We start from the raw sequence: 16,240 nt of genomic DNA, 5'->3' as shown, positions 1-16,240 counted from the left end.
AGCAACATCTGCATCAGAAACCCTCCCAATTGATGTTGTCCTTCTAAACTAACGGGGTAAAGCATCAAAAACCCTCCCCAATGATAGGTTGTCCTTCTAAACTAACGAGGTACAGCATCAGAAACCCTCCCTATTGGTATGTTTTCCTTCTAAACTAATGGGGTGCAGCAACAGAAACCCTCCCCAATGATAGGTTGTCCTTCTAAACTAACGGGGTACAGCATCAGAAACCCTCCCCAATGATAGGTTGTCCTTCTAAACTAACGGGGAACAGTATCAGAAACCCTCCCCAATGTTAGGTTGTCCATATAAACTAACGGGGTACAGTATCAGAAACCGTCCCTATTGGTATGTTGTCCTTCTAAACTAATAGGGTACAGTATCAGAAACCCTCCCCAATGATAGGTTTACCTTCTAAACTAACGGGGAACAGTATCAGAAACCCTCCCCAATGATAGGTTGTCCATATAAACTAACGGTGTACAGCATCAGAAACCGTCCCTATTGGTATGTTGTCCTTCTAAAGTAATAGGGTACAGCAACAGAAACCCTCCCCAATGATAGGTTGTCCTTCTAAACTAACAGGGTACAACATCAGAAACCCTCCCCAATGATAGGTTGTCCTTCTAAACTAACGGGGTACAGCATCAGTAACCCTCCCCAATGATAGGTTGTCCTTCTAAACTAACGGGGAACAGTATCAGAAACCCTCCCCAATGATAGGTTGTCCTTCTAAACTAACATGGTACAGCATCAGAAACCCTCCGCAATGATAGGTTGTCCTTCTAAACTAACGGGGTACAGCATCAGTAACCCTCCCCAATGATAGGTTGTCCTTCTAAACTAACGTGGTACAGCATCAGAAACCCTCCCTTTTGGTATGTTGTCCTTGTAAACTAACGGGGAACAGTAACAGAAACTCTCCCTATTGATGTCTTGTCCTTGTAAACTAACGGGGAACAGTATCGGAAACGCTCCCTATTGATGTGCTGTTCTTCTAAACTAACGGGGTACAGCATCAGAAACCCTCCCTAATGGTATGTTGTCCTTCTAAACTAACGGGGTACAATATCAGAAACCCTCCCTATTGGTATGTTGTCCTTGTAAACTAACGGGGTACAACATCATAAACCCTCCCTGTTGGTGTGTTGTCCTTGTAAACTAACGGGGAACAGTATCAGAAACTCTCCCTATTGATGTGCTGTTCTTCTAAAGTAACGGGGTACAGCATCAGAAACCCTCCCTATTGGTATGTTGTCCTTGTAAACTAACGGGGTAAAGCAACAGAAACCCTCCCTAATGATAGGTTGTCCTTCTAAACTAACGGGGAAAATATCAGAAACCCTCCCTATTGGTATGTTGTCCTTCTAAACTAATGGGGTACAGCATCAGAAACCCTCCCTATTGGTATGTTGTCCTTGTAAACTAACAGGGAACAGTATCAGAAACTCTCCCTATCGATGTGTTGTCCTTCTAAACTAAAGGGGTACAATATCAGAAACCCTCCCTATTGGTATGTTGTCCTTGTAAACTAACGGGGAACAGTATCAGAAACTCTCCCTATTGATGTGTTGACCTAAACTAACAGGGTAGAGAAGGTATAAAGGCATAAAATCTCCTAAAGTGAAAAAACCCCAGGTGAAGGTACCTACTCTAGGAACGCAGTGATGTACTTGCGGCTGCACTTGGACCAGGACCAGGGATTGGTGTCGTAGTTGAGGGTGGGCGCCATGACGTGATACTGGTGCTTCATGCCGGCCTCGCGACACTTGGGGTTGTCGTCGTGCGGCATGTTGAACCTGGCGGAGGGTAAGACAGCAAAAGAACGGGTGTAAGGGTTGATGCACGGAACACACACCAAGTGATTATCAGCTGCTTAGTGGCTCAGTCGTGGCCCCAAAAGGATAAGTGTCACTAAACGTACGCTCGTTCCTTTTAAAACGCGGAGGTGGCGCGGACACACAAGTCGTGCCACACCCACACAAAAAAAGGTCATCATCACATCACCATTTAGTGCAAGTCTTTTCCTCTTTTTCAAGAGTGTTTTTAGTTCACAGAAATCCAACAGAGGTTTCTCCATCAGGTTTTTCCCTGCTGAGTTTGAGAGCCACCTCCAGCTCACCCCTCAAAAAGGGCCAGAGGTCGCCATCTGACATTCTCCAAGGGCTTAAGGGAGGAAAGGTGCACCCGCTACGCAATACGGAGTAACGCGTTTTGCATGAACGCTCTCATGGATTCCACAGACACGTTAATGCATAGGTACGTGCTGTCATCTTTTATAAGCCTGTTTAAAGATTGCTATTTGGACATTTAACAACAAATGCAACTGTGAATAAGCCCTGCTAATTCGTCATTAAGATTAACTCATTTTTTTTACAAAAAAATGAAGCTAACTTTGGTACTAATAAAGTTTACAGTGGTTTATTGTATTGGAGAGTTGTTGTGGAAAGTGGTTATCTTCTTTTTTACATTTGTGTGTAGGGATGTTACAGAGTACCGGTATTGTTTTCATTACTTTTAAAATGACTTTAAAAGTCAAGACAACAAATGATGTAAGTGTCTGTATTAGCTTAAAAGTTTTATGCGTGGATGGCCCAGGTGGGCCTTCTACGCACCTCTTGCTGTCTTCGAGGCCGGTCCTGGCACACCCTGTTCCGCTGCAGGCCCGGAGGCCACTCCCCCCTCCACAAAGTGTTATTAATGAAGACAACACATGATGTGTCTATATTAGCCTACTATCAAAATGATTTTAAAAGTCTTATATAAGTATCCATATTAACTACATTTGCCTAATATCAAAATGAATTTAAAAGTCGTATTTACGTGTTATAATGAAGACAGCACAAGATGTGTCTATATTAGCTACATTAGCCTACTATCAAAATTACTTTAAAAGTCTTGTGCGTGGATGGGCCAGGTGGGCTTTCTACGCACCTGTCACTGTCTTCGAGGCCGGTACTGGCACACCCCGTTCCGCTGCAGGCCCGCAGGCCACGCGCCCTCCACAAAGTTTTATTGATTGAGACAACACATCATGTGTCTATATTAGCTACATTAGCCTACTATCAAAATTACTTTAAAAGTCTTATATAAGTGTTACAATGAAGACGACACATGATGTAAGTGTCAATCCAATCCATCCATTTTCTACCGCTTGTCCCTTTCGGAGTCGCGGAGGGTACTGAACCCTCTCTCTATTAACTATATTAGCTTACGATCAAAATGAATTTAAAGGTCTTATATAAGTGTTATAATGAAGACAGCACATGATGTAAGTGTCTATATTAGCTACATTTGCTCACTATCAAAATTACTTTAGAAGTCTTACATAAGTGTTATAATGAAGACAACACATGGTGTAAGTGTTTATATTAGCTACATTAGCCTACTATCAAAATTACTTTAAAAGTCTTGTGCGTAGATGGGCCAGGTGGGCTTTCTACGCACCTGTCACTGTATTCGAGTACGGTCCTGGCACACCCCGTTCCGCTGCAGGCCCACAGGCCACGCCCCCTCCACAAAGTTTTATTGATTGAGACAACACATCATGTGTCTATATTAGCTATATTAGCCTACTATCAAAATGACTTTAAAAGTCTTATATAAGTGTTATAATGAAGACGACACATGATGTAAGTGTTAATCCAATCCATCCATTTCCTACCGCTTGTCCCTTTCGGAGTCGCGGAGGGTACTGAACCCTCTCTCTATTAACTATATTAGCTTACTATCAAAATGAATTTAAAGGTCTTATATAAGTGTTATAATGAAGACAGCACATGATGTAAGTGTCTATATTAGCTACATTTGCTCACTATCAAAATGACTTTAGAAGTCTTACATAAGTGTTATAATGAAGACAACACATGGTGTAAGTTTTTATATTAGCTACATTAGCCAACTATCAAAATGACTTTAAATGTCTTATATAAGTGTTATAATGAAGACAGCCCATGATGTAAGTGTCTACATGTTGTGTCATTGTTTTGTTGTTCATTATTCCCCTGTAGTAGTAGTAATAGTGTGTATCATTACATGTTGTGTCATTGCTTTGTTGTTCATTATTCCCCAATAGTAGTAGTGTGTGTACTTACATGTTGTGTCATTGCTTTGTTGTTCATTATTGCTCCATAGTAGTAGTGTGTGTACTTACATGTTGTGTAATTGCTTTGTTGTTCATTATTCCCACATAGTAGTAGTGTGTGTACTTACATGTTGTGTAATTGTCTGTTGTTCATTATTCCCCGGTAATAGTAGTGTGTTGACTTACACGTTGTGTCATTGTTTTGTTGTTCATTATTCCCCTGTAGTAGTAGTAATAGTGTGTGTTATTACATGTTGTGTCATTCCTTTGTTGTTCATTATTCCCCAATAGTAGTAATGTGTGTACTTACATGTTGTGTCATTGCTTTGGGGCGGCATAGCTCGGTTGGTAGAGCGGCCGTGCCAGCAACTTGAGGGTTGCAGGTTCGATTCCCGCTTCCGCCATCCTAGTCACTGCCGTTGTGTCCTTGGGCAAGACACTTTACCCACCTGCTCCCAGTGCACACCCACACTGGTTTAAATGTAACTTGGATATTGGGTTTCACTATGTAAAGCGCTTTGAGTCACTAGAGAAAAGCGCTATATAAATATGTTTAACTTCACTTAACTTAACTATATTAGCTACATTAGCCTACTGTCAAAATGACTTTAAAAGCCTTATGCGTAGATGGCCCAGGTGGGCTTCTACGCACCTGTCGCTGTCTTCAAGCACAGTCCTGGCACACCCTGTTCCGCTGCAGGCCCGCAGGCCACGCCGCCCTCCAGAAAGGGTTATTAATGAAGACAACACAGGAAGTGTCTATATTAGTCTACTATCAAAATGACTTTAAAAGTCTTATATAAGTGTTATAAGGAAGACAGCACATGATGTAAGTGTCGAAATTAGCTTAAAAGTTGTATGCGTAGATGGCCCAGATGGGCCTTCTATGCACCTGTTGCTGTCTTCGATGTTGGTCATAGCACACCCCGTTCTGCTGCAGGCCCGAATGCCACACCCCCCTCCACAAAGTGTTATTAATATAGAAAACCACTTGTCCCTTTGGGGGTCGCGGAGGGTGCTGGAGCCTATCTCTATTAACTATATTAGCCTACTATCAAAATGACTTTAAGAGTCTTGTGCGTAGATGGCCCAGGTGGGCCTTCTACGCACCTGTCGCTGTCTTCGAGGCCGGTCTTGGCACACCCTGTTCCGCTGCTGGCCCGAAGACCACGCCCCCCCTCCACAAAGTGTTATTAATGAAGACAACACATGACTTTATTAGCTATATTAGCCTACTATCAATATTACTTTAAAAGTCTCATATAAGTGTTATAATGAAGACAACACATGTGTCTATATTAGCTACAATAGCCTACTATCAAAATTACTTTAAAGTCTTATATAAGTGTTATAATGAAGACGACACATGATGTAAGTGTCTATATTAACTACATTAGCCTACTATCAAAATTCGTATATGTCTTATAATGAAGACAACAACACATATTGTAAGTGTCTATATTAGCTATATTAGCCTACTATCAAAATGCCTTTAAAAGTCTTATATAAGTGTTATAATTTTCCCAACATTGGAAAACATTAGTAAAACTTTTCAGAGGATGAGATAACTCCTCAGATCTAATCTATAAAAGGTATAGATGTGTGTCCAAGTTCAAGAAAACTTATTCTAAGGGATTTTTTACAATTTTTGCAAGCGTGGTAACGTTTTGCTGTGGTCTGGAACAACATGGCACACAAACAACTATAAGAAATGCAGCCAATATTACATACAGATAATGTGTCATGAGACATGGAAAAATAATACAGCTAGCCTAAATAGCATGTTAGCATCGACCAGCTTGCAGTCATGCAGTAACTAAGTATGCCTGATTAGCACTCCAACAAGTCCAAATCATCAACAAAGTTCACCTTTTTGCATTAACACACACCATAAAACTTTTGGGGGACAAAATGACACAAAGAAGTGGCATAAAACATGTTTTTCTGTGGCAGTGTTGGAGAAAGTTGTGTATGTAAACAAACTATGATGATTTCAGGGACCGCTGAAATTAGTAGGACAAAACGGCGCTCAGCAAATACCTTATCAGTGAAGCATGTTTGATACAAACAGTGGGATTTCTAACAATTAAAAAGGTTTGTGTCATGTTTGTTCTCCTACATAAAACATATTAAAACAAAAACTACATAATTTTTACAATTTTTTTTTCCACTTTCAAAAAGTTTTGAAAAAGCTCCAAGGAGATATTAGCTGCACTAAAGAGCTGCGGGTTGCCGACCCCCATCATAAACATGTCTAAAATATAAGAAACTGAACATACCTGTCAACAATTAGGCTTTTAAATGTATTTTCGGATATAATTTTAATGATAAAAATATTACAAAAAAAGTTTCACGATGTTAGAAAAGCCATATTGTTTTTTTAAATCCAATAATTTCCTACAGCAACAGCACACATGGTGGTACTGTTTTGTGTTGAAATAACAATTTATTGTAAATTGGTAAAATAATAACCAAATCAATCAATCAATCAATCAATGTTTACTTATATAGCCCTAAATCACTAGTGTCTCAAAGGGCTGCACAAACCACTACGACATCCTCGGTAGGCCCACATAAGGGCAAAGAAAACTCACACCCAGTGGGACATCGGTGACAATAATGACCCAGTGGGACGTCGGTGACAATGATGACTATGAGAACATGATACTGTGATACTGATGATACTGATGACTATGAGAACATATGAGAACATGATACTGTGAAAGATCAATCCATAATGGATCCAACACAGTCGCGAGAGTCCAGTCCAAAGCGGATCCAACACAGCAGCGAGAGTCCCGTTCACAGCGGAGCCAGTAGGAAACCATCCCAAGCGGAGGCTGATCAGCAGCGCAGAGATGTCCCCAGCCGATACACAGGCGAGCAGTACATGGCCACCGGATCGGACCGGACTCCCTCCACAAAGGAGAGTGGGACATAGAAGAAAAAGAAGAGAAACGGCAGATCAACTGGTCTAAAAAGGGAGTCTATTTAAAGGCTAGAGTATACAAATGAGTTTTAAGGTGAGACCTAAATGCTTCTACTGAGGTGGCATCTCGAACTGTTACCGGGAGGGCATTCCAGAGTACTGGAGCCCGAAATGAAAAAGCTCTACAGCCCGCAGACTTTTTTGGGGCTTTGGGGATCACTAATAAGCCGGAGTCCTTTGAACGCAGATTTCTTGCCGGGACATATGGTACAATACAATCGGCAAGATAGGATGGAGCTAGACCGTGTAGTATTTTATACCTAAGTAGTAAAACCTTAAAGTCACATCTTAAGTGCACAGGAAGCCAGTGCAGGTGAGCCAGTACAGGCGTAATGTGATCAAACTTTCTTGTTCTTGTCAAAAGTCTAGCAGCCGCATTTTGTACCAACTGTAATCTTTTAATGCTAGACATGGGGAGACCCGGAAATAATACGTTACAGTAGTCGAGGCGAGACGTAACAAACGCATGGATAATGATCTCAGCGTCTTTAGTGGACAGAATGGAGCGAATTTTAGCGATATTGCGGAGATGAAAGAAGGCCGTTTTAGTAACGCTTTTAATGTGTGCCTCAAAGGAGAGAGTTGGGTCGAAGATAATACCCAGATTCTTTACCGTGTCGCCTTGTTTAATTGTTTGGTTGTCAAATGTTAGAGTTGTATTATTAAATAGAGTGCGGTGTCTAGCAGGACCGATAATCAGCATTTCCGTTTTTTTGGCGTTGAGTTGCAAAAAGTTAGCGGACATCCATTGTTTAATTTCATTAAGACACGCCTCCAGCTGACTACAATCCGGCATGTTGGTCAGCTTTAGGGGCATGTAGAGTTGGGTGTCATCAGCATAACAGTGAAAGCTAACACCGTATTTGCGTATGATGTCACCTAGCGGCAGCATGTAGATGCTGAAGAGTGCAGGGCCAAGGACCGAACCCTGGGGAACTCCACACGTTACCTTAACGTAGTCCGAGGTCACATTGTTATGGGAGACACACTGCATCCTATCAGTAAGATAAGAGTTAAACCAAGACAGGGCTAAGTCTGACATACCAATTCGTGTTTTGATACGTTCTAATAAAATATTATGATCGACAGTATCGAAAGCAGCGCTAAGATCGAGGAGCAGCAACATAGAAGACGCATCAGAATCCATCGTTAGCAATAGATCATTAGTCATTTTTGCGAGGGCTGTCTCCGTCGAGTGATTTGCCCTGAAACCGTATTGAAAGGTTTCACATAGATTGTTAGACGCTAAGTGTTCATTTAACTGCTCCGCAACAATTTTTTCGAGGATTTTTGAAATAAAGGGAAGGTGAGACACCGGTCGGTAGTTTACCATGAGGTCAGGATCGAGGTTAGGTCTTTTAAGAAGAGGATGAATAACCGCTTTTTTGAATGCTAGGGGAACAGTGCCCGAGGAAAGTGATAAGTTTATAATATTTAGCACTGATGGACCTAATAATACAAAGAGCTCCTTGATCAGTTTCCCAGGAAGAGGGTCAAGTAAACATGTTGTTTGTTTTATTCCATTTACACGTTGTAACAATTCCTCTAATGTTATTTCCTCAAAACGAGAGAAACTATTTTGGAGGGCAGTATCCGCCGTATATACAATCGTGTCAGTGTTAATAGAATCATACAGCATATAATCTTGCATAATGACCAAATTAGTAGGTATTTGTTTAGTGCTGATCCACTAATGCGAACTAATCCATCCTGAGCTAAAGATGGGATTTTTGGCACCAAGACCTTCAATGCATATTCCTTTGACCTCCAAGGGCAGTGGGGAAAAAAAGAAAAGAAAAAAAAAAGAAACAAATGCCTGTAACGAAGAAGTGTCCAAAGAAAAAACTATCCCAAAACCAGTGAAGTTGTGTAAATGGTAAATAAAAACAGAGTAAAATGATTTGCAAATCATTTTCAACCTATATTTATTGAATAGACTGCAAAGACAAGATAATTAACGTTCGAACAGGTAAACCTTGTTATTTTTTGCAAACAATCATTAACTTAGAATTTGATGCCTGCAACATGTTTCAAAAAAGCTGGCACACGTGGCAAAAAGGACTGAGAAAGTTGAGGAATGCTCATCAAACACTTATTTGGCACATCCCACAGGTGAACGGGCTAATTGGGAACAGGTATAAAAGAGGCTTCCATGAAAATGCTCAGTCATTCACAAACAAGGATGGGGTGAGTGTCACCACTTTGTGAACAAATGTGTGAGCAAACTGTCCATCAGTTTAAGAACAACATTTCTCAACCAAGGAATTTAGGGACTTCACCATCTACGGTCCGTAGTATCATCAAAAGGTTCAGCGAATCTGCAGAAATCCCTGCATGTAAGCAATGATATTACAGATCTTTGAGCCCTCGGGCGGTACTGCATTAAGAAGCGTCATCGGTGTGTAAAGGCTATCACCACGTGGGCTCAGGAACACTTCGGAAAACCACCGTCAGTAACAACAGTTGGTCGCTACGTCTGTAAGTGCAAGTTAAATCTCCACTATGCAAAGCCAAAGCCATTTATCAACAACACCCGGGAACACCGCCGGTTTCTCTGGGCCGTAAGTTCATCTAAAATGGACTGATGTAAAGTGGAAAAGTGTTATGTGGTCTGACAAGTCCATATTTCGAATAGTTTTTGGAAATTGTGGACGGCATGTCCTCTGTACAAAAGAGGCAAAAAACCATCAGGACTGTTCTAGGCGCAAAGTCAGACTGTACTGTATCAAAAACCGACATCAATCTCAAAAGGATATCACCACGTGAGCTTAGGAACACTTCAGAAAACCACTGTCATTAAATACAGTTCGTCTCTACATCTTTAAGTGCAAATTAAAGCTTTACTATGGAAAGCGAAAGCCATTTATCAACAACATCCAGAAACACCGCTGGCTTCTCTATGGGCCCGAGATCATCTAAGATGGACTGATGCAAAGTGGAAAAGTGTTCTGTGGTCTGACGAGTCCACATTTCAAATTGTTTTTGGAAATATTGGACATCCAGTCATCCGGACCAAAGGGGAAGAGAACCATCCAGATTGTTATCGACGCAAAGTTCAAAAGCCAGCATCTGTAATGGTATGGGGGTGCATTAGTGCCCATGGCATGGGTAACTTACACATCTGTGAAGGCACCATTAATGCTGAAAGGTACATACAGGTTTTGGAGCAACATATGTTGCCATCTAAACGAAATATTTTTTAAATGACGCCCCTGCTTATTTCAGTGAGACAATGCCAACCCACGTGTTACAACAACGTGGCTTTGTAGTAAAAGAGTGCGGGTACTAGACTGGCCTGCCTGTAGTCCAGACCTGTCTCCCATTGAAAATGTGTGACGCATTATGAAGCCTAAAATACCACAACGGACTGTTGAACAACTTAAGCTGTACATTAAGCAAGAATGGGAAATAATTCCACATGAAAAGCTTTAAAAATGTGTCTCCTTAGATCCCAAACAGTGTTGTTTAAAGTAAAGGCCATGTAACACAGTGGCAAAAATGGTCATGTGACAACTTTTTTGCTGCCATTAAAATTCCAACTTAATGATTTGCAAAAAAAAATATTGTCTTTGAAGTCTACTTAATTGAATATAGGTTGAAAAGGATTTGCAAATTCTGTTTTTATTTACCATTTTACAAAAAGTGCCAATTTAATTGGTTTTGGCTTTTTGTATAAAAAGGAGGCATCTGCAGATTAACGAGTTCATCCTGCTCTCGCCTGCATTTGGTAAAGTCGTAAAGCCCATCTCCTTGACGATGTGCAGAATCCCGACCAGTCGCGTTCTGGCGCCTGCGGACGAGCGCACGCGTGCACATGTGCATTTGCACACAGCTGCACGATGTCGGAGACGTTTACAACAGGATGTGGGTCAACGCTGGCCGCGGGGTCAAAGCCCGCACACAAATACACAAAAAACACAAAACACACAAGCCTGAAGCATGGCTGGCAGGACGCCTTCAGGGCCCCGGAAAAAGTTGGCCCGGGGAACCAATTGAGCCTTTGCCATCAAATTAAAGTTCAGCCCACATAAATGATACTTTTGGCTGATTCCGACAAGATCATTTTCAACCGGCTCATGTGCAGCCGAGCCTGCAGACCTTGTGAGAAGTTTCCAAACACAAAATCCTTTCATGAATGTCTGTTATTATAACGATCTGGCTACCTTGACGAGTTACTCGACGCTGATTTACAGCACAAACAAGCAGCGTGTCTTCAAGTCCTTGATGAGATGAGAGGCTGTTAAGAGTAATGATGACATAAATCAGTCACTTAGGCACCCTTGGGGAAAGGCAGATCTGCAGACTAACTCGTCTACTCGGGTAATGGCTGATAAGCGACGCTATGTCGTTAAGCTTCATTACTGAGCTGCAGAGATGAAAAAGGAAAAATATTCGGCTGAAATGATCAGAGACGAGGTGGAATGTCTGCAAGTTTACGGACAATAAGGTTGCGTTCACACTCTTTCGAGGGACTCTTGTGCTCTGCTACTAACCCTGTTTCCATATGAGTTAGATGTAAATATAAACGAAATACAATGATTTGCAAATCCTTTTTAACCCATATTCAATTGAATGCACTACAGAGACAAGATATTTGATGTTCGAACTCAAAAACTGTATTTTTTTTGCAAATAATAATTCACTTAGAATTTCATGGCTGCAACACGTGCCAAAGTAGTTGGGAAAGGGCATGTTCGCCACTGTGTTACATCACCTTTTCTTTTAACAACACTCAATAAACGTTTGGGAACTGAAGAAACTAACTGTTGTAGCTTTGAAAGTGGAATTTTTTTCCCATTCTCGTTTTATGTAAAGCTTCAGTCGTTCAACAGTCCGGGGTCTCCGCTGTCGTATTTTACGCTTCATAATGCGCCACACATTTTCAAAGGGAGACAGATCTGGACTGCAGGCGAGCACTCTTTTTTTACGAAGCCACGCTGTTGTAAAACGTGCTGAATGTGGTTTGGCATTGTCTTGCTGAAAAGACGGCGCTTAGATGGCAGCATATGTTGTTCCAAAACCTGAATATACCTTTCAGCATAAATGGTGCCTTCACAGATGTGTAAGTTACCCATGCCTTGGGCACTAATGCACCCCCATATCATCACAGATGCTGGCTTTTGAACTTTCGTCGATAACAGTCTGGATGGTTCTCTTCCCCTTTGGTCCGGATGACAGGATGTCGAGTATTTCCAAAAACAATTTGAAATGTGGACTCGTCAGACCACAGAACACTTTTCCACTTTGCATCAGCCCATCTTAGATGATCTCAGGCCCAGAGAAGCCGGCAGCGTTTCTGGATGTTGTTGATAAATGGCGTTCGCTTTACATAGTAAAGCTTTAACTTGCACTAAAGATATAGCGACAAACTGTATTTAATGACAGTCGTTTTCTGAAGTGTTCCTAAGCCCACGTGGTGATATCCTTTTAAAATTGATGTCGGTTTTTGATACAGTACAGTCTGAGGGATTGAAGTTCACGGTCATTCAATGTTGATTTCCGGCCATGCCGCTTACGTGGAGTGATTTTTCCAGATTCTCTGAACCTTTTGATGATATTATGGACTGTAAATGTTGAAATCCCTAAATTTCTTGCAATTGCACTTTGAGAAACGTTGTTCTTAAACTGTTTGACTATTTACTCACGCAGTTGTGGACAAAGGAGTGTACCTCGCCCCATCCTTTCTTGTGACGGACTGAGCATTTTTTGGCAAGCTTTTTTATACCCAATCATGGCACCCACCTGTTCCCAATTAGCCTGCACACATGTGGGTTGTTCCAATTAAGTGTTTGATGAGCATTCCTCAACTTTATCAGTATTTATTGCCACCTTTTCCAACTTCATTGTCACGTGTTGCTGGCATCAAATTCTAAAGTTAATGATTATTTGCAAAAAAAAAAAAAAGTTTATCAGTTTGAACATCAAATATGTTGTCTTTGTAGCATATTCAACTGAATATGGGTTGAAAATGATTTGCAAATCATTGTATTCTGTTTATATTTACATCTAACACAATTTCCCAACTCATATGGAAACGGGGTTTGTAATTCCTCAGGCTGCTCTACACTCATGACTACACCCCTGCTCATGCCGGCCATACCACTATTAAATTTGCAGACGACACCACAGTCGTGGGACTAATTTCTGGGAAAGATGAGTCTGCCTACAGAAATGAAGTGAACCGGCTGACCGGGTGGCGCAGGGTAAAACAACCAACCTTAACACCACCAAGACGAAGGAGCTGATCGTGGATTTCCGGAAGAAAAGAAACAATAAACATCCAACCACTCTAAATCAATGGGGACTATGTGGAAAGGGTCTCTAACCTCAGGTTCCTGGGTATCCAGATCGAGGAAGACCTGCGAACACCTCAGTGACAGCACAGACATTACTTTCTGAGACTCCTGAAAAAGAACCACCTGTCACAAAAAACTGCTTCTATCGCTGCTCAATAGAGAGTGTGCTGACATGCTGCATGTGTGTATGGTAGGCCAGCTGCACGGCGGCAGAGAGAAACCCACTTCAGAGAGTCATAACAACTTCCATGAAGATCACTGGCTGCTCTCTCCCCTCCCGAGATAAACTGCACAAAGCCAGGTAACTCAAAAAAGGCCCAAAACATAAACTTTTAGAACTGCTACCCCCCGGGCAGGAGATACAGGACAATGAAATGCAGGACAAACAGATTTAAGGACGCTTTTTACGCAAAGGCAATAGTGTCACTGAACACAAGACAAGAATGACTGTGCATGGGAGCTGTGTGCTTGGTATTTTGATCTATTTTTATCTATTTATCTATGTTCTAATGTATCCATTGTTGCGTTGGACCAGTTCTTCCTCCAAGGGAATCTAAGTTACTGGTCAATCCCAAGTTCTTTGGATGACATATATGCTGAGTAAGAAGGACCATCAAGACAGAATTGGAATATTTTCTAGTTTATTCCAAAGCTTTGGGAGATCAGCTTAGCCAATACATTCATATTGGCTGCTCGAGTTGATCTCCCAAAGCTTTGGAATAAACTATAAAATATTCCAATTCTGTCTTGATGGTCCTTCTTACTTAGCATATACTGTATGTCATCGAAAGAACTTGGGATTGACCAGTAACTTAGATTCCCTTGGAGGAAGAACTGGTCTGAAGCAACAATTTGGGGGCTCGTCCGGGATCGTTTCGGCCCCACGGCCTCTAATCATTCGCTTTACCAGATAAAACTGCACATTCTTGAGCCTGCTGTCCTGGGGGACACTTCGGATGAAACCAGCTACTAGATGGTTCGATTAGTGTTTCGCCCCTATACCTAGCGCAGGATCTGACCCAGGTCCTTCATATTGTGAGGCAGAAGCACTAACCCCTCACCCACCGTGCTGCCCTGTTCTTATGTATTTATGTGTTATATTGAATTTGCACTAAATTACCTTTGTTTACAATTTTGTTGAACAATGTACAATAAAAATATATTCTATCCAAAGCCTGGGCAATTATTTTGACTCAGGGGGGCCAAATTTAGAGAAAAAAATGCGTCTGGGGGCCGATATATATTTTTAGGAACACCAATACAAAACCTCACAATAATGTCTGATTGAATGCTGAAATAAAGTTATGACAGACCGCCTTATAAAAACGGAATACAATTGATTTCTTTTTTTTACTGAATGAGACGCCCAGAATGTACATGAAAATAAAGAATGTGGGGTTTACAATATTACCAATGAACGATAAAACACTGAATATTGACAAAATATGAACGTCACACCCCCTCTCGATCGGCATATTTTACAATGAAGCGGAACGCAACAAAAATACAACAAATACAGCGAAAGGTGAACACGAAAGATAAAAAAAAAAAACGCCTACAATTTGATATCATCATCGGCGATCACTCGAACAAGTATGACTATCCTCCTGGTAGGGAGTGCCTCACTGCCCCCTAGCCAGGGATACGGTGAAGACCTCAACGGCGGTGCAGGCAGGAAGACGGTAGATTTTAAGAACTACCACAACGGCTGCGATGGCGGGAAAAGGCTGCAGCAAAAAAAGGGTCCCCGTTCATCTTGGACTCCATGCACTGGACTCTGACCCGATTCTGTCAAGGGTCATGTGGTGACAGTCTGTGCATCAGTCTCTCCACGCAAAACAAAGTCATGCACAATGATGATATCAGATTGTAGGTGTTTTTTTTTGTTTGTTTGTTGCATTTTTGTTGCGTTTCGCTTGATTGTAAAATATGCCTATTGAGCGGGGGTGTGATATTCATATGTTGTCAATATTCAGTTTTGTATCGTTCATAGGTAATATTATAAATCTGACATTCTTTAATTAAATGTACATTCTGGGTGTCTCAATGAGTATGAAAATGTTTAATTACATTCCGTTTTTTAAGGCGGTCTGTCATAACTTTTTTAACATTCAATCAGACATTAATGTGAGGTTTTGTATTAATGTTCCTAAAAATAAATATATCGGCCCCCACATTTTTTTTCTCTAAATAATTGCCCAGGCCTGTTTTATACCACACTCATCCAAACATGCCTTCTCATACCTTTCTTTGTGTACGAGACAACAAAAAAGGCCTTCCTTCAAGTGTTACCACAAAATTAACTTCGGTTAAATGGAAATGCATAGTTCAGACTAGAGATGTCCGATAATGGCTTTTTTTGCCGATATCCGATATTCTGATATTGTCCAACTCTTAATTACCAATACCGATACGTAGTCGTGGAATTAACATATTATTATGTCTAATTTTGTTGTGATGCCCCACTGGATGCATTAAACAATGTAACAAGGTTTTCCAAAATAAATCAACTATTGAAGTCACAAAGTGCATAATTTTTTTTTAACATGCCTCAAAACAACAGCTTGGAATTTTGGACATGCCACACCCTGAGAGAGCATGAGGAGGTTTAAGTGGGTGGGGTTGAGGTGTATATTGTAGCGTCTCGGAAGAGTTAGTGCTGCAAGGGCATCCGGGTATGTGTTCTGTTGTGTTTATGTTGTGTTACGGTGCGGATGTTCTCCCGAAATGTGTTTGTCATTCGGGTTTGGTGTGGGTTCACAGTGTGGCGCTTATTTGTAACAGTGTTAAAGTTTAAACGGCCACCCTCAGTATGACTTGTATGGCTGTTTAACATGCCTCAAAACAGTAGCTTGGAATTTTGAACATGCT

At 41.2% G+C, this 16,240-nt stretch overlaps 1 protein-coding gene across 1 annotated transcript in view; it reads right to left on the bottom strand.

Moving 5' to 3' along the window:
* The window catches only part of LOC133562925 (A disintegrin and metalloproteinase with thrombospondin motifs 20-like), a 454,296-nt gene that overhangs the window by 263,103 nt on the left and 174,953 nt on the right, over positions 1-16,240 (bottom strand). The window contains exon 9 of the mRNA XM_061916762.1: positions 1,653-1,799. Within this exon, the coding sequence (XP_061772746.1) occupies positions 1,653-1,799 (147 nt within the window). The remainder of the gene's footprint in view (positions 1-1,652; positions 1,800-16,240) is intronic.

The sequence above is a fragment of the Nerophis ophidion genome, linkage group LG12 (assembly GCF_033978795.1).
Source record: "Nerophis ophidion isolate RoL-2023_Sa linkage group LG12, RoL_Noph_v1.0, whole genome shotgun sequence".
Classification (NCBI taxonomy): Eukaryota; Metazoa; Chordata; class Actinopteri; order Syngnathiformes; family Syngnathidae; genus Nerophis; species Nerophis ophidion.
This window is presented reverse-complemented; position numbering and strand designations above follow the sequence as displayed.